This window comes from Fulmarus glacialis, unplaced genomic scaffold, assembly GCF_000690835.1.
Source record: "Fulmarus glacialis isolate BGI_N327 unplaced genomic scaffold, ASM69083v1 scaffold45078, whole genome shotgun sequence".
NCBI lineage: Eukaryota > Metazoa > Chordata > Aves > Procellariiformes > Procellariidae > Fulmarus > Fulmarus glacialis.
In genome coordinates, this window is record NW_009227157.1 from 1 (window position 1) to 19,713 (window position 19,713).

The 19,713-nt window shown below is 37.4% G+C and overlaps 1 protein-coding gene across 2 annotated transcripts; it reads right to left on the reverse strand.

Moving 5' to 3' along the window:
* Positions 1-2,966: 2,966 nt before the first annotated feature.
* Positions 2,967-19,187, reverse strand: LOC104070106 (zinc finger X-chromosomal protein). Of its 2 annotated transcripts, XM_009583057.1 has the most exons (7): positions 19,094-19,187; positions 18,067-18,633; positions 8,996-9,145; positions 8,654-8,797; positions 8,427-8,561; positions 5,751-5,891; positions 2,967-4,251 (listed from the first exon to the last, which is right to left on the reverse strand). In XM_009583057.1, the coding sequence occupies exons 1-7, from the start codon at positions 19,152-19,154 to the stop codon at positions 3,065-3,067; spliced, it is 2,385 nt and encodes a 794-aa protein (XP_009581352.1). In that variant the 5' UTR covers positions 19,155-19,187; the 3' UTR covers positions 2,967-3,064. The 2 variants fall into 2 exon arrangements, with proteins under 2 accessions (XP_009581352.1, XP_009581353.1); XM_009583058.1 differs by lacking the exon at positions 18,067-18,633 and having other exon boundaries at positions 19,094-19,154.
* Between the last annotated feature and the right edge of the window lie 526 nt (positions 19,188-19,713).

Here is a 19,713-nt window from a genome sequence, read left to right on the forward strand (position 1 = left end):
CAGGAAACACATTTTATTAATTTAGTTTCGACGACAGCGGCACACCTCATCCCACTCGAGGTTTGGTGGGGGCTTTTTGGGACAGCGTAGTAGCACTTGGTAGGTAACCACCTTGCGGAAAAACATGAAGGCATTATAAGAAGTTTAACAGATGTGAATCCTTTAATACAAAAACAGGCATTAAAATGGATTTCCAAGACCTGCCATCCCCGCCTTTCACTTTTGCAGACGTTCTCGTAAAGGTACGTTTCAACCAAGTGAGGGATTGAATCACCCGCACCCCAGTACTGCACAAAATGAGCTGAAAAACGGGGAGTAGAAAAAGAAGCTGAAGGGCACTAGAATTGCAGATGACCGTGTCCCTCAGAACAACGCTTGACCTCAGTACTGGCATCAAATAGACTAAACATTCTTTAACAGGAAAATATTTTGAATTTTATTTTTTCACGTTATTATCAAGTACACAATTACAATAATGTCACACATCCCTATATGATTCTATGTATTTTGTTTTTTTCTTTTGTCTTTTTTACAAAGTGTACAGAGGGAAGGACGTATACAATATTTAACAGGGTATTTTCTACAGAACAATAATTTATATTATGTCCTTGTAAAAATCTGTACCTTTTTTAAACATTAAACTGAAACATCCATTTTATAGCATTTGCTAAGCAAATTATTTAAGAATTAAAACTAACCTGTAACTAATGTCAGTACATTAACAATAACTATAATTTCATTTTCTCTTTATACAGACAAATACATTTTACAAAATCCACTTGACCAAACCCTTAATTATTAAAAAAAAAGTTTCAACATTGTGCTTTAAAAAAAAAAAGTGTGTATGATTCCAGGCTACGTAAGAGAAAGAAAATATGTAAAATTGTGTTCTTTGTCTTTCAGCTTATTTAAAAAAATAAAGTTCAAAATGGCTAAAATCCTCGGCAATGCTATGGGAACTTATGCAGATTTTGTACACTTTTCAGGTTTCCAGTTAGAAAACGCTTCAACGTAAGAGGGGGGAAAAAAAAAGTTGCAGGGGGGTACTCTGCAAGACGCGAATAGAAGATCTCTACTGGGTTTTACTGCATCTGATTTGGCAATCAGGAGGCAACAGACAGACAGCTACGGCCGTGTAGGAAATCCACTGACTTCACCGGGGATTTCACCGAAGGCACAGTGCAGCACATCTAGGTATTACACACTAAAGGTTCACAGCCCGTTAGTAGCAATATTATACAGGAGCACGTTAGGCAAGTCTGGGGGCACTGTCAAGCAGGCATCAAAAGAAAAAAAACATACAATAAAGGTAGTGACATGGCATTCGACTTTCCTGAACTGCAAATTAAAAACACAAGTATTTCGGCTTACAGTGAAACAGAAGGGCTGAGCAGTAGGAGCAGGGCTTGGTAACAAAACAAAATACAAAAGGCTTAGGAGACGCACATCTGAAAGGAAACCTTTGACCCTTTGTCACCCCAAACCTGAAATCATCACTGAAATTCCTGTTCGATTTCCATAGAAGTCTGCCTGCCTAGAAACAGCAGTCAACACTGGGCCAGGCTCTGAACCTCTTCCATTAGTGGACTGTCGGTTACAAATCTATCCTAAGCTGGGAGGCAGCCTGGTCCGAATCCTGCACTCCATCATCAACCAGTGGCTTCGGCGGGAATTTGAGCAAGGGGAGCAGGGCCGGGTCCTAAAATCTGGCATGTAATGAAATGGTTTGGGCTTTTTGCTCTACAGTTGTGGTTAAGGTACGTGACTTCGTGCTTAGTACGTTTATGCTGCAATTAGCAAATGATATGGCGCTATTTTATAATAGTCATCAGGTGGCAAAATTGCATATAATAATTGTAAAGTTCTCCCAGCTGTTTATAAACAGATTAAAAGAACTGGGTTAATTCTGGATAGTGTACTAATTAATAAACAGCAGCTTAACACAGCTGCTCATGGCTCAGGAAAAACATTCAATTTAGAAGCAGTTCTGTTACTATCGTAAGTTACTTTTCTTATTAAGGATATCTGCATTAAAACATCTCTACTCCTTATGCATGCATCTGCTCCACTCCATCCCCTTCTGAAGCTCTCACTGTAAATATCTCATTTCCAAAATCGAGGCACCTCTTGGTCTTACATGTTATTCTAAAACACCTCACAATAAAAATGTGACCTGAACCACAAACTGTTCTTTCAAAGAAATACTAATATACATAAAAGCAGTAAGTTTGAGGTACGTTTACCGGCATGTACAGACAGTTTTGACCTATTAACTCTGCAAATGGAACAACAGTATTTTATGTTTCCAACAGTAAGACAGCAGTAAATTGAAAAAACCCCAACTGATTTTGTAACAGGCAAAACCTTTCAAAGACAAAGAAGCACAGAACAATAAACATAATATTTGAGCATACTTTTAAATTTGCCAAAGAAAGATAACAAACGCCTCAAACCACTTTTTAAAAATTTTTATCTCTGAAACCTGAATTAAAATGCAGAATACTTTTCTGCAATAAAGTTAGATGTGTAACTCCTCAAATGGAAAATAGTTAACCTGCCACAAAGTCCATATAGTCAAAACAAGACAATCAGGTGGGCCCTAGCGACTTTATCTTCAGCATCACAATTCCCCATTTTATACACACCTCTGACAATTTTATCAAGAGAAATTTCATATTTTTAAAATTCACGACAAAACTGCATTAACATGGACACTGTGAGTATCAACGAGGTCAGTAAGATAAATATACTTAAATAAACTATTACGGTTGAAAAATTCAGTAAGAGACAGGGTTTACTTTATTAAATGCAACTTTATTGTTGCCATCTTTTCTTCATTTATTAAACAAACTGAATAGAATTCAGAACACGCTATTGAACAAAAGGTATAAAAGTCAACTAGAAGCAATAATCCTATTTTTATACAGCAACAAATCAAATGCACAGTATGTTTTTTTTGTTGTTTTTTTTGTGTGTGATCGCAGGTGATTGGCTTTAAAATAAGCTAACTGCCTGAAAGGCAAAATTCCTTTATAATTCCAGCCGTAAGTCTGTGAAAGAGACTTTAAGGCAGCCCAACATCTTTATGATGCCGCATAATGTGCTGGTTCTTCTCTGAAGGCCTTCGGAAACCTTTCTTGCAATACTCACAACGGTGAGGGTAGTCTTTTGTATGAATGGAAATAACATGCCGTTTGAAGCCTGAGGCGTCTGTAGTGCTATACTCACAGTACTCACATTGATAAACTTTCCTGCCACTGTGTGTTTTCATGTGTTTTTTCAGCTCGTTTTGTTGCCTAAAGCCCTTTCTACATCTCTTGCACCTGAATGGAAGATCTTTTGTGTGAACTGAGAGTATGTGGCGACTCAGAATGAACGGATCTGCAATCTTAAAGTCACAATGTCTGCACTGGTGCAATTTTTTACCCTTGTGAGCCGCCACGTGTTTTTTCAGTTCCGAAGGCCTATGAAAGCCTTTATCACACATATCACACTTATGAGGATAGTCTTTTGTGTGGACTGAAATTATGTGTCGTTTCAGATCACTCGAGTTTGAGCTCTTATGGTCACAATGCAAACATTGATGTGTTTTACTTTCTTGATGCATAAGCGTATGCTGCTGTAGCTCTTTGGTATCTGAAAAAGTCTGGAAACAAATATCGCACTTGAACGGCGTTTCCTTACTGTGTTTAGTCTTTACGTGAGTTTTCAAGTTAGAAGAGTCGGCAGATCGGTATTCACAATATTGGCACTGGTACGGTTTTTCACCAGTGTGGATTCGCATGTGCTTCTTGAGCTCCGATGGATGGCGAAATCCTTTGCCACACTCCACGCAAATATGAGGAAAGTTCTTGCTGTGGACAGCTAAAAGGTGATGACTCAGTAACCCTTGTTCTGCTGTCTCATAATCGCAGAATTTGCACTTGTGCATTTTATTAACGCCTTTGTCCCTGTGCACCATCTTGTGAGTAAATAAAGTTCCTGCATGAGAGAAGCTTTTCCCACACTCATCGCACTCAATAAGCTTTTCTGTTTTGTTGGTCAGCTTATGACTCTCCAAGTGGTTATGTAAACTTATTTTTTTATTCGTAGTGTAATCACAGTCTGTGCATCTGTATTTCTTCTTAGTAAGAAGGTGCTCCGGGTGGTTTTTCATGTGCCTTTTCAAGAAACCTCTAGATTTAAATTTCTTTCCACAAATCATGCAGGGGTAGACTGTCAACGGATGACCATCAGGGCCAATGATTATTGCTGAAAAACAACAAAAAACCCTTCCTCAATATTATACAGCAACATTACACTTCAATAAATGTCGTATTTCAACCTTAACAATAAGCTGAATCGTTAAATAAGATCAGAGTCAGAAACATACACTACCCTATATAATAAACAAGCTTGTTACTGAGTTAGGTAGAAGAAATTGAGGGAATTACTACTTTCATTCATTATCATTACCAGGAGAAAGGAAATACTGTTTTTTGATGGAGACAACCAAAGCATCACCCAGCTGTTCTTCACCTTAAATAATTCTACTCTGAAGAATTCTGCCCAAGTTCACACATTAAATACACACAGAAACCAACGCTGGTGCAAAGAACAGCAGCCAACTTGTTGAACTCAGTATTACATAGTAAGCATAGCACATGATCTTCTTTGACTTTCCACGAATCTGTGGATAAAGTTTAATCTGGCAGTTTAATCACCTACCACTGACTACAATTCACACGTCCCCAAACTAACACCGCCTTCTTGTGCCATCTGTCACAGTTACAGTCTGAAGAGGTATCAAGCAGGAACCAATGAGAACACATTTCACATACAGACACCTCAAAGCTTTGGAACTTACTTGCACTCATCCATCAGCCTGATTTGTTTACCCTGAATTTGTCTAGGCATGCTAAAAAGCTCTCTTTTCCAAAAATGTTTTAGAAGGAGAACTGACTAGGTAGCTGGAAATAGAAAAAGCAAACTTCAAGATTAAAATTTGCCTGGTTTACTAATTCAGTGCTAGAAAAAACAGAACTCCTACAGTTAAGTCACAATTTGGAAAGAAACTTTTAGCATCATTTAAGTCAAAGCTACTAAAGGAAGTACTACGTGTGCACACTACATGTGCTTCTTCAACTTTATCGACCAAATAAATCATTCAGACCGTAACACAGTAACAACAGAAACCAAATAATGCCAAAACAGCGCATCTGTTCTTACAGATGCAAGTAAGAACACTGGCATGAACATCAAGGCAATTTATTTCACAATTAAAACAGGAAAGGGTATAGAAGTTACACTATCTACTGTAACATATAAAGTTCAGATTTTCCAGTTACTTATTGAGCTGATATAATGAAATGTATTGTTTTATATCTTTTCAATAAGGACAAAAAGCCTCTTTAAGAAGTACTACTACAGAACACTTTATCTAACATCACTTGTTAAAAAGTTACATTAAGCATTAGAATTGGTATGGCAAGTTAAGTTTATAGGTTTTTAACCTTTTGCTATGATACGGATTTTTTCTATGTCAGAGATGGTTTCCTTTAAAACACTCCCCACAAAACAAACTAGCTATGTATTTAAAAATTTTAAAATAAAATACGGACTCATTTATGATGGAGAAGTGTTGTCAACAAAATAATTCCCAAAATAATCACTGTTTTTTACATGACTTTGCACACCCTACCAGTAAAGTACCTCTGTTCATGGATGAGTGCCTAGGGGAACGAGAGTACAGCCAGCCACCAGATACTCACCTGTTTGATACTGCCTAGACTCAGGTCTCCTTTTTTTCTTTGGTTTTTGCTTAGCCAGTCTCCCAAGTCCAGCTGACTCATCTATGTGCAAAAGAGCACTTGCAGTGCCATTCCGACTTTCAATGCCATCATTATTATTACCTAACAAGATAAGTTAAAAAGTTATCTACCATCATCACTCTACAGATTATTCGAGCAACAAACTCTACAATGATAGTAAAAGAAATTATAACTATTATCTGGACATTTAATCAAACCATAATAATGTACAGGATGAGCTGCAAAACTTCTCTGTATGTAACTTATGAATTACGTTTCGTATTATGAACCTAGAAGCATTGGCTTTGTTAAACTAATTTTACAGGAGTACAGAATTTACAGGAATTAGTGGTTTTCCATTTCACAAAGAGTTCTCCTTTTAATGCAGTATTTTTTGCATTTCTTGGGTTGCTAATTATGCCCAAAATGTTTAACATCAGTACACAATAACTTGTCACAATATTTACTGTGCCCCATTTTCTTCTCAGTCCTGAAACATGTTCATGTGTGAGCTCCCATTCACTTCTGGACATACGAATTCACCTGACTGAAGTTTCTCACACACCAAGTGTGGAACTGCGATCAAAGAACCATTCTGAACAGCCCATAAACTTGCACACTACTTACTATTTGCACACCTGATGCTTTAACACTTACAAATTCTTTCTACTTGGAACAAAGAGCATGCTCAGTATTGTATAATAGAAAGAAGGAAACAATCTTTGCCTCACAGAGCTTTGTGTTTAATACACAAATGGTATCAGTGCATGTAAAACAAACATGAAAATTCCAAGTAAATATACCTATATATAGGTATATATACCTATACCTCGGGAAGGTATTTATTGGCAATCAGTTTAACACTGGTGATTTAAAAGCATAAGCAAATTTTAATAATAAATTTTGTGGTTAAGTATCTACTTGAATCAATAAAAGGCAACAGTTCCTAGTGAAAGCAAAGCACACAAATAAGACAGGAAGATTGAAGTGGAAGAAAGTGCAAGATGCTCAGTAGCTGTTCCCTTTGTAGAGTGCCAAGAATGAATATTCACAATTAATGTAAGACGACTCAGAGCCAGGAACAGGCATGTGCAGAGCCTGAAGATTCTGATCTATATGCTAGCTCAAGTGTTGAACAGAAAATGTGGCAAGTGACAAACGTTGAAAACAAAAACCCATTTCACATCTTACATGTAGAAAGTCTGCAACAGGTGCATGAAGAGTCCTACAGTATAATGCAAAACAGGCCCCAAACATTTTCTAATACTAGAATAAAATTGCAAAAACTTTCTGGAATGTAAAGCACAGTGGGACTGGGCTTTGCTACAATACAGCAACAAAACAAATTTAACATTTTAAGATGCCCTCTTTAAGTGGAGAAGACTTCTGAGAAGTGCAGATGACAAACCTCTGCCATTTTCATGCCTTAATGCTTCATTATTTCTTCCCTTCCCCGCCACCCCTCACCTTGCATGTTAGGTTGCTTATTGCTGACAATGCAATGACTCCACTGTTTCCTACGTTCTTAAATTCTCCTTTCAATCCCATCTCTCTGTTCTTAATACTCTGCTCGATTTTCTCCTCCTCCAAAATAACTGAATGTTCAGTCTACAACTGTTGTTTCGAGTTGACTTAACTTCATTTTTAATTTGCACTCGACCTGCCTTCTGTCCTTTCCTCTTCACTGAAACTGTGTTCACCAGGCCAAAGATAAGGCTCTGGGTGCACTACCATCCATCTCCTAAACAACTTTTAACACACGCTGCTCCCTGAAATCTTGCCCTCCCCTGACTTACATCTGTGAGTGCAGTCCCTAGTGCATTCTCAGCACTTTCCGGCCATTTGTTTGCTGGCACCATCACCACAATCCACATCATGCAGACATATAACCTAAGTTTTGTCCTCTACTTCACTATTTCTTCTGCTTCGTTTACTCAAAGTATGTTTAGAAGGAGGACGGGGCAATACAGAAACATTTCTAAGATGAGATTTTGCTCTACCAGCTTACATAAGTTTTGGAAATCAGTTTGTGCAGCAGGTGGTGCTCAGATACTATTGTTCAAGAAACAAGGTTCTGCATGCTGGAAATATTCTCAAGGTTCTGCTATAATTTTAAGATGTCTCCTTCCAGCTTCTTTTTTGTTAATCAATTAATTATTTCCATTAGTGAAATCACATATTTGTATGTTCCTTCTAGAAAGCATTTAAATCAAGCTAAAGGTCAGTGTTGCTTTTCACTGTTACACTGAATCTTACATATTCCCATTTGCTTTTTTTTCCCCCCCAAATAAAAATATTCAGTTCTATTCCCAAGCCAGCTCTTACTGTGTCCTAAAACCGTGAAGGACAGATGTACTTGAGATGCAATTTTTCAGCTGAAAGCTCATGTACCTCCCCTTCTACATCATGAAAATATGTAGGAAAACGCCTGTTAAAAAAGGAGTAAGAAGCATTCTGCCTTACAGCTTGTTTCTTCTTCTCTTAGTTTTAAGGCTCATTATGCCAAGAAATCATTCTTGAACTAAAACTTTAAAAACAAACACACAAGCACAAATACTCCACTACCCTCCAAAAAACAATCCCCAACATTTTGCTATAGACAGTGTCACCAGGAAGAATTCTTTGAGTATTACCTACCATAAGCTGCTGCCCAAGCTATGGGCATGAAAGTTTTAATTTCAGTGTCATCAATTTGCTGTTCATGGGCCACTGCTGCATCCTCCTCTCCTACAATCACTTCCATATAAACCTCATCAGCTATTTCTGCAACATCTAAGAGAAAAAGAAGTCAAGAAAAAATTAATAGGAACACTGCACTGCTGAAAGTGAAAATCCCTGTTCCCAAATGAAAGCCACCTACTTACTTAAGTCTTCATCTTCATGCTGAGAATCATTTACAGTCATGTAAACCATTTTCTCCCTTGGAATACGAATACTGCTATTTTGATCAAGTAATCCAACTGCGTGGTCATTCTCTGGCTCGCTCTCCACAATGTCTACTGTGCCCCCTAATTCAGAAGACCAGAGCAAAATATTTTAAACACACTTTGTTCAAATTCTACGCTAAACTGCAGAAAACAGAAAGTTTGTCACTCTCTAACATTAGACCTCCAGCTCATTACAGATGACTTGAAAGAAACAACAGTCTCTAATTATGCAAAATTTCAAATGTCAGGTTGGAGTATTCTAAAATGAGTATATTTTACCTAAATCATCTTCTCCAGGATCTGCTTTGAATATATAGACCTTGATGACTTCTGGACAAATGCCATCCACTTTACAAGAGCCACTTTCTGACTCTGCTTCCATGGTTATTTCAGCAGAACCTTCGTGTTCTATCTTACCAGCATCATCCACTACAAAAACAAGTTATTACAATTATCCAGTCATATACAGACAGACATATATGAAAGACTTTATTACTTTATTACTCAAATTTGGAAGCAGTTTAAAATTACGTTGTGATAAAGAACCTACCCATAAACATTTTTTTCATATCCTTGAAAACAATGACAAGAAACACAGGAATAAATTCAAGCCGTATCTTCTAGTTAAGGGGGAAGCGCAAGAATGCTGCAGTGGTATGACTAGAAGCATGAGCACCACACCAGGCAATGCTAATAGGGAAACAGTGATCTGCAGCAATATGATGGTAGGAAGAAACTGCACATTAGTACTTACTCTGTGGCATAATTTCACTTATTCTCAGTTTTAACTGCTTTCTCCTCCACAACTAATAAGTTATTAACTGTTTTTTTCAAAAGCATTATCTGTTGCTCAACCCTGTCTCTAACGCAAGCCAGTCAGACCTGGTTCCTTGCAAAGCGGTGTTATTGATGCTTCTTCAGCTGACTAGAGAGGAGACCTAAATGAAAACTACAGGAAGAAAACCCTATACTTTTCTCATCCACTCAACAGCTGAGGGAGCGAGCACAGTGTCAAAGCGCTGCCCTGATGCTACAGCTACAGAACCTATTCAACTAATCATTCATGGTGAAAGGGACTTGCACTGAACTTTATGCTGTAGCCCTGTATACCCTCCTTACTATTGTCTCAAATTTCACTCCCTTCCTTTCAGAAGTGCACCGACACCACGCTTCAGTCTGAATTGCCATAACTTGCCTAGGCCTCCCACATAAGCATGGCTAACAGCCAACTTTATGAGGAACACATTTCTGATTTTTAACACATACTCCACATAGGCACCCGCGCACACACACACCCCATCTTAGTTTACCAAGCATGGGTTTTCAAGAAACAAATACTAAATATGCGTTCACATCACAAGACCTTCAGACAATCTCCCCAATTCAGGAGCCTCAGAAGTTTCTCCAGTGTTGAGATTATTTAAGAATTCTTAACATGATGGCATACTTCTGTAATTTGTGACTTTATTGTTGATAAAGTCACTTTTGGAGGCTGACGTGGCTCCCTCAGAGCCATACATAACTTCAATTCATGACAACACGACATGAAAGTTACGCTAAAGGAAGTGTAAGAAGTGTCCCATAAATGCTGTAGAATTTTTAACTACCACATACAAAATGCTTAATAAAGTATGCTTATTTTACTGGCAGTCATTAAACTACCCTCATAACTAAATCATAGCTTTACTGCTCAGTAACTGCAAGTCTTCCATTTACTTGAAGATCTACTTAAAAAAAAAACAAACTCAAAACATTATTACTATTATTTTCCTGCCATGAAGTCAATAAATTAGTCTTTAAATTAGATAAACTAGCACGTGTTCTGTCTCATGTATCAAACACAACTGTATTTAAGTACAATTTCTCAATCAGCCATCATTATTCACAAAGAAATATGAATAACATTAAATTATGAACCACTAAAATAAATTAGTCTCTCTCTCTCCTCACCAAAAGAGCAGCAGAAGAAACATTACATACTCTTACGGCAAGTTCATGATCAATGGCCACTATACAGAATGTTTCAAGCAGTACAATGTTTAAAAAATGATTTTGTGCCACAGGATAATATAACATCTTGTAGCTGAAACCCCAAAGCATTTCAAAAGTAAAAACCTTAAAATTTTCTTTTGAATCATGTCAACAATGTAGCTCCACAGCACGTATATTCAGTTATTGAGCAGACTTTCATGAATTCTTTGGCATATGCATGAAACACCAAACATCCTTGGAACTACAACAAAAAGAAAACTTGCTTTCGTTCCTACACTAGATTTATGTAGTTGTTCTCCTTTAACTTGACTGTTTCCAGCGCCACGCACGTGTACTTGGAAGGCTTTCAAATCAGCGTAGACTGATTTTACACTGCTAAAGCCAAAGGGGAAGTCTGCCACCAAGCTCAACTGATGCTGGAACATACTCAGGGAAGGAAAATTATGGCTGAAGCAATCAAAGAGAAAACAAACCTACATGCATAGTGTGAAACAGGCTGGTTTCTTTTAACCAAAACACAGTTTTTTACTTCCGTACATATATGGAAGTATCCACTGATAACATTCACACAACAGACAGTTCTAGATCTTAAAAATATGCTCCATTTACTCTTTGAAATAAGTTCTCTGAGGTTCAAAGCAATCTTTTAAACAACACGATTTTAAAAAATCATTATATAATTTAAAGTTTGTTTATCCCTGATCTCCCTCTATGTTCAACAGTGTTTTCAAAATGTAACAACCGGTTTAAATATTTTTAACAGCACCATTAAAATGTAAGGAAATTGATGTGTAGGAATATTAGGCCAACTTTTCTCATCCAAAAGGAAAAAATTTCACTGTGGTAATACTTGAAGAACTGAAGTTCCTGAGGGCTTGAAAAGTAATAGTATTTGCAGTATAGTAGCAAACAGGTAATAGGAAGACAAGTAGGGTGGAAAGAAAGGTAGAAAAAAAGATAAAAATCAGAAGAAGAGACAAACAAGGCAAAAGAGAATGGGTATCTGTCACACACAGCACCATTTCCATGGTATTCTGTCCTATGACTATATAAGCATTTATCTATACTGATTCATTGATGTTCTGGCAGCTTTTATGAAATTTGATTTCTGTTTAACACTTTCCGTATGTTTCTGCATTCTCCACGTATCTCAGTCTCACAATCAAGAGAAAATGATATTCACAAATACTTGACTGATCAATGTTTGAAGTTGGAACTCTGATGATGTTTGAATTTTCATTCAAATTCACAGCCCATCAAAGCAATCCCACAAATACCATGCATCTTCTCTCACATTGTTCCTCTTTGAAATTACAAAAAAAAACCCCAAATGTACTTAAAAGTATTAGTTAAGCTTATAAGAGACCACTTCCTTTCAAGTAGAGATGCTGGGCAGTTACTAAACTAATCACAAGTCTCATGCTAGAAAAAAGTTCAGACTAGCATTATTCCAATGCTGTCATACCTTGTACCTCCATTTAATTAGATATTAACTGAACACTAAAAACTTTAAATGTATGATTTTTCTTCCCCTCTACTAGATGGTAGCTTTACTTCAGTAAGCAAGTGGATTCAGACTAACTCTCCAAGTTAAAAAAAAATAGAGAAAAATTATTAGACACAACATTATTTTACATAAATTGCAAGAATGCATTCTACGGTTAGTTTGCTGACATTCTTCACAGGCTTCACTGATTAGAGGAGCCTGCTCTTTACATACTATGAGCTGCAAGAAACAACTGAAAAACGTATGCGCTTCTGCAATGTTGCAATAATTGCTTCCATATAAAGATAATGCTTGAATTTTTATTAAAAGCACAAACAGATGAGAAAGGTGTCACACAACATGGAAGATGTGGCATATTTAAAGCCTATCTAGTTATCATTTATATTACAAGGAAATCAACAAAAAGAGACTAACAGATTAAAAAAAAGGAATACAGAGTAAAGCAAAGAAATAAAAGATGCAGGCAACATTAACAACAAATTGTTTGTTTAATGTGTTCTATCATGATGACAGCATTTGTCACCTAGAAAATATTACATCTAATTAAAAAAATCATATAATGTCATAAATTATAATGTCCAACCAATAATTATCTCCTATATCTTTACCCTCCTATTAAAATATGTCCAATGGCATTTTTGGGGCAGAAACAAGCTCCTGTGCATTGATAATAAAAACAGTATTTAAAACCCAGCTGAGACCAGTTTCCCCCATAGGAGCACAAATGCTAGCCCAAGATCCTGCATGCTGCATTTGCTTAAATGGTACATCTTTTGCTTAACCATGACACATACACTTTGCCCAATAAGTTGTTTTTAGTTTTTTATATCCAATATTTAATGGATCAGCAGATACAGACTTCGTAGCCTTGCAGTCTTTTACTCCTAACTAGAAAAATGCAAATATCTGTACTGTCTGTATTTTTTTAATGAAACCATAAGCTTTTACATTCATTCTTTCCTCCCATTTCTTCTCTATACGGGATTAATCAGGAAAATAAAAGGATTGTAAAAGACAAAATTCACTTACGCACTAAGAAACCTTCCATCTTTTTCAAGTACACACCGCTCATTGCTAAATAACACACTGAAACAATTCTTATAAACACTCTAAGAAAAAGTCTGACTCTACACCAGTTGAACAGATTTTAAAATCTATCTACGGAGCAATTATATGAGAATCATCTATTTTGCCAGCCTTTATGTTCCCAAATGATTTTCTTTGCTGGTAAAAAAATGCCTATCATGGGATACTTGCCTGCTTACAAAATAAACAACTCTATTTAACCATTCTTAATGAAAAAGGCCACTGCTAACTATTCTGTTTTCTCTAAAATAGATTAAAAGCATGCTGTATTCCCCAGACGGACTTTGTTCAGTTATCTGTGACAGAAACATTTTACTTGTACTTCACTTGATAGCAGAGAATTCCTAGTCCACTGAATAAGTTATTTTTACCGTCCAGTTATTTCTTAAATGGCAAAGCAGGCTTCCTAACCTGTGACAAAATAGAAATCTGTTCTTTTCTGCTTTTAATGCCATTGCCATTACACATGAGCAAGAGTATACCCTATGTGCCTGAAGCTCCCCTCAGGGCAGCAATCTAGCAGAGGAGAGCCTCCTGAGCTCCAAACTGGTATCTAACAGTTGTCCTTCTCATCCTGCTCTCCCCAGCACACAAATCAGACTAAGCTCTGAGGCACCACTCAGCCCAAGGGAACTCTCATCTCCCTCACCTCTCACTGTGACCTCCTGAGCTGCAACAACTGTTGGTGCCATTCCAGTGGTCAGGCAGAAGCACAGCAGCAAGTTCTACCTCACGGAAAGAAAAACGTGATTTCCTCCATCTTTAAGAACCTCCAGGGAAAAAGAGGGAGGTACTTATTTATGCTAAAAAAGCAAATAAAAGCATTTTGTTTTCTTGACTAGAAGTCTACTGGACGGTCCTAATGAAGACATGAACTTTATGGCTTTGTTGATCAGACCCATTGCTTTCAACTTAAACATCCAACAAGGATGAGAAAAGATAGGTTTCACCTAGACCTATGAAAAGATTCAATCATTATTCTCTCTGAGTTCCCTGGATTCTGATTCCTGTAATGAAAAGTGTTAATTCAGATACAACAAACAAAAGACATGTCTAACGCGGAGCAAAGTAAGGATTATGGATGGACATAACATAGCCCCTGTATTTGCAAACATCATATAACTTCCTAAAATTGCAGCTTAAACTTTGTGAGGCTACCCTTTCCTCTCTCCAGACTCCCCTTGTCAAACTTCCTTTGTGCCTCACCATTTTTACTGCAATTAAATACCAGTATATCAGAGCACAACTTTTTGTCTTATGGAACGAGTTCATGCCAGAGGATGTGTCTTACTTTGCCAAATTGAATAAAATCAGACAAGCAAAAATCTTAATTTCTGTCTTATGGTCAAGTGTAAGGCACTACTTTCTTTGGTTAGTAAAGGCTGGGGAGAGTTGTTTGTTGTTTTGACAAACACCAGCTAATCCCACCATTACTGTTTCACTTATGGAGAAACGATTGCCCAAGCCATAAAATTTGCTACCAAATAATTAGTACCAGTGTGACCCAGAACACAATTTGTCCTTTCCTCACCAAACTCATGAACTGGCTTGTTATGGCATATGCGAAAGAAAAACTGATTTATCAAACCTCCTTGAATCCTTTTCAAGCTACTAACTAGTAGCACTTTGCATTCTTTGTTGAATGAATATCTGATTCTGCTCTGCCATAAGTGCCCCAAAATCTACCATGGACCAAAAATCAAGCTTGAGGGCAAAGACAAAGTATCCAACAAAAAAGGTGAGTACATCAAAAGGTAAGTGATAATATAAGCTGTGCCAAGAAACATTAACTTGGAAATGAAAAAAACAAAGGCATATCAATGCAGAAGCGAAATTAAATCTAAACAGGAAAAGAAATATTAAAATACTGAGTTTACTGAAGTAAAGTCACAGAATGAAACCCACAGGGACTGTACTCTTTGAAGAGACAAACCAGTCTGAAACCAAGAAATAAGATAGAAACACAACATTAAAAAAGTACACATAGATTAGTCAGTTAAAAACAGGTATTTTCAGGATAAAGCTAAGAAAATTATGTTATTTCAAGAAAATCTATGTAGACTCAGTTCATTAGGAACAAAAATGGAAAACACTTAAAGAGAGTCACAAGACAGGAAAACGACAGCAAAAAGATTTTGCCAATAACTTCCATTGAAGAATATAGACTGAAAAACCTACAACAGAAAGAACACGAGGTGTCATCCCCTGCTTTGCAAGTGACTGGATAAAAGAAGACAGGCAAAAGCATCCTGAAGAACACAGTCTAGCTCCCATATCTGGGAAGCAGCAACATCTGGCTACTGTAATGGCAGACAAAATTACATTCCAACATCTGCCCCAGCAGTTCAGGGTGGTTTGCCAGAATCAAGCACAGATTTACACGTCAGGATGAAAAATCAAAAACTAGGCTGATGCTACCACCTTTTAAAAACCACCTAATACTAAGTTCAGCTGAAGAACTGAGACAGTCAATAGATCAATAAACACATATATGGCCAATGAAAAATAAAAAAAAAGGAAATTAATTCAACTAGTGTTTTCCATACAACAAAGAGACTATTTGGCAAGATAGTCTCTACTTGACACGGAAAAGCACCAGACTCTGACTTCACAACCAGAAGAACTTGTTATGCAGGCTTTAAACACAGTAGGTGGTAATAGGGAACTTCCCTTTAAAATGAACCGTAGAACATACTTAGCATTTTAAACACAAATAGAAAGGATGCATGTTTTGTAGCATAACGATTGTTTTAAATGCTGGCTTATTTAAGGTTCTGAATCTAAACAAAGTACATTGCAAGACTATCAAGAGGCATTTAATATTAAATAGAGCATGAAACTGCAGAAATACATGACTGAGAATGGAGAGTATCCCAGCACAACCGAACAATTAAATTCCTATGTTTTCTGCCAGTTACCACCTGTTGACGACTGGTACATCTAAGACGACTTCCTAGCTGGGTGGGTATATTAGGGATCATGCAATATGGCATCTACCAAGACATTCTGTCCTCATTCAGCCACTGGCAATGGTTAAATGGGACACGTATCTGCCTGCCCCTCTCACTTGAATTTACACAGACACAGTTTGCGAAGTGTTCCTATGACAGCAGCCCCAGAGGCTTCACTCTGCTCCCCATGCTGCAGGATGCCAACCTGCAGGGGAAGGGTGCGCGGAGAGACAGGAGCAACAGCATCTTAAAGAGCTACAGTCAGGGGTAAGAAACAGGTAAGGCTCACCACCAGAGTCTTTACACAGTCAGGCCTCAATTATCCATAGGTGGATTACCTACTTTGTGGCTAACTATGCTGCACGTGCAGAAGCATTTGAGCTGCTTTCATCTGATCTAACTCGTGTCCGGAATCAGAAAGTTGTATCTGTACCATAATGTACAGGGTGCATTTATTAGTTTGGTTAAACACTATTTCAGAGAGCAGCATCCCTGATCTATTTCACGTGAGTATGATCTTGCAGCTTAATTTTACAGTATTTTGTGTTATCCATATTTTGCATTATCCCATTTCATTGTTTTCCCAGATAATAGAGAATTAACTGTACCTCATATAAACTCAAAACATGGCTGCACAAGGTTACTCAAGGAACTCAAGAGATGATAAATTAAGAAATGCAGTGATCCTAGGTAAGGAGAAGCAACATTAAAATCCATAAGTACAGAATATAAAATTAAAACAAGTTATTATACATTTCAAAAAAGTGTCCAAAGGAAAAAAAAAAGGAAAAAAAAAAAGAAAAAAAGAAAAGAAAAAAAAAAAGGTAACTGAAGCAGAGCATGAAGTATGCCTCATAGTGGAGTGATTTAATGCTACACAAAATTGAAGTGCCTGAAATGGCAATTAAACAAACCAGCCTAACAAAGCTTTTCTATTTCTACAACAAACAAATGTTCAGCTGTCACACTCTGATGTTCCTAGGTGCTGCACTGAGGAAGCATTATGCTAAGTAACATACTTAGAGTAAGCTCTAGTTCCCACAAATGGATATCCTCAGTAGAAACAGGATTGATGATATGCTCTGTTTTTCTCCACCCTCTACTTTTAAGTCTTTTGAAATGTGATTCAAATGGATTGTGCCACTGTTCCTAAGGGAGATTAAGATATTCATGGTTGCTTCTCAGCTATGAGCAGCAATAGCTACTCTTTTTGTTAGCAGCATACCTCTGTCCTTTGCTTAATCACGAGAAGAAAACACACCCTAACAGCAAAAAACCCCATATTGTTGCCTGTATCTAACTATAAATGGGGTGGAAGGGGCGGGGACTTAGCAAAAAACAAGACAAAGATAACGAATTGTCATTTGGACTTCCAAAAAACAGGGTTTTTTACTTTCCCTTTTCCGTTAAATAATTTTTTTGTTTTCTTAATGTCTTGGCAGTGATCTTAGTAACCTGCATATACGTGCGTTTTCAAACAACGTCACATTTATTATCTTTCAGTTCTTACTAAGTATATAGCATTTAGTTTACTGGAAATCTTACTCTTTTGTTCATATGCTATAAAATGCTACAGAAATAATTTATAATCAGACATGCAGTTCCCAATATTTCTCTCCATTAGTTTCACCAGAATTTTTAGCTGGTACATGTTCCTAAAAATACCCCCATTTGAGTACATATGTGAGATCTGCATTTCATTAAATAACACAGAAAATCTGGTTTTGGTACTGTCATAAGCCCTCCCGCAGGTATTTCGAGCACCACCCAGGCCCATATCATAAGAATTTTGATGGCTTTACCCAGACACTTACAAGAAATCATAAGGTAATCTTCACAGTTGCCCTTCTCGTCTTGATGTTCCACAGGGATTCCATTGGCATCGATCACTGCCTCTGATGCACAGTCTGCCACCAAGACTTCTTCAGAAACAACATCTGTTCCCAGAGTATCAGTGACAATATCTGCTTCTTCAACGTTATCATGAACTACATGCTCTACATGTCCAACTTCAGGTACATGCATTGACTCACTTGTCAGTACATGTTCTGGTATAGACATGGCTTCTGCTGTTATGTCAGAAGCTAAAACATCATCTGGGACAGTGCAATGAGCCAAAGAAACCTCTTCGGCTACGTCTGTGTCCAGCACTTGTTCAGGAATAATGACAGTTTCAGATACGTCTGGCTCCTCCATGATATCTGGGCACTGAACATCCTCGATAACAACATCCTCAATGACATCTTGGATTACTACGGAATCTGGATCATCAGGAACAAAATTATGCACGGTTATATCTGAGTCGACTACATCTGAAACAAATACTGTTTCCTGTACTTCCACAACAATCTGATCTCCATCCATATGTCCTGCATCAGCTCCTGGAAAACATAATTAAAATAGCAGTTAAATTGTAAAACTAACTCAGATGAAGTGTTTAATAATTGAAATTACTTCTGTTTTACTTCAACTTTTACACTATGCTGCAATTCAGTAAAACAGGCATAGTAGCCTGTAAGCAATTAAGATTAGGCAGATATATGGGGCGCTGATAAAGCAAGTCCTCAGTAGGTGCTAACATAACTACGATGAACAACATTTTCTCTCCTGGAAAAGGTTACCAATTTTCAGACTCTCCCCCAATATCCAAACAACTATTACTTGACAGAACAGTAGCTCATTCATATTGCTCTGAGTAATAAAAACAACTGAAAATCGAAAGTGACTACTCTACACAAAAGCATTGATGCAGCATAGCACTTTTTAAGCAAAGACAAAATAAGCAACAGTCAATAGCATCTAATGTGAACACTCTTATCTACACATTATCTCCTGACAGACCTGTTGGATCAAAAAATGCATTTGGCTCATGTGGCTGCAATTCAAGCCCATCTTCATCCATGGCCTTTAACTCTCATCAGTCACAGCGTCTGTGGAAGGTAAAGAAGAAAGGTTATTTAACTCATATTATGCTATGAAGGTTGCCTCTGCCTGTGCACTGAAAAGCAGAAATTTTGGGCTCATACAAGTTAACAGATAACACCTCTTGACTTTAAGATGGACTACATTTCACGCAGGGTACCTCTGTTTGGGATTCCAGAAATACTACTCTAGAACACCAAACACCCAGGGTCTGAATAAGAGGAGTGTGAGCTCCAATACTCCAGGTCCCTTTCTCAAAACCCCACAGCTCCACAAATACAGAAGCAGCTGATAACGGGATACGAAAATATGATTTCCTTATAATCTTACAAAGAAAAAAAAATTAAGACAAAGCCTAGACAAGTTCACACTCAAGTCTTTTTTGGATGGTGGGGAATACAGCATTGTCAAATCAATAAAGCTTGATAAGGTAAGTTAGACAGCTAATAATCTGAAATGCACGCCGCTTTTGATGTCCCCTGTGTTCATACTTGGGCAGTCAGGAGGAAGTTACTCTTATGTCACTTCAGGAATTGAAA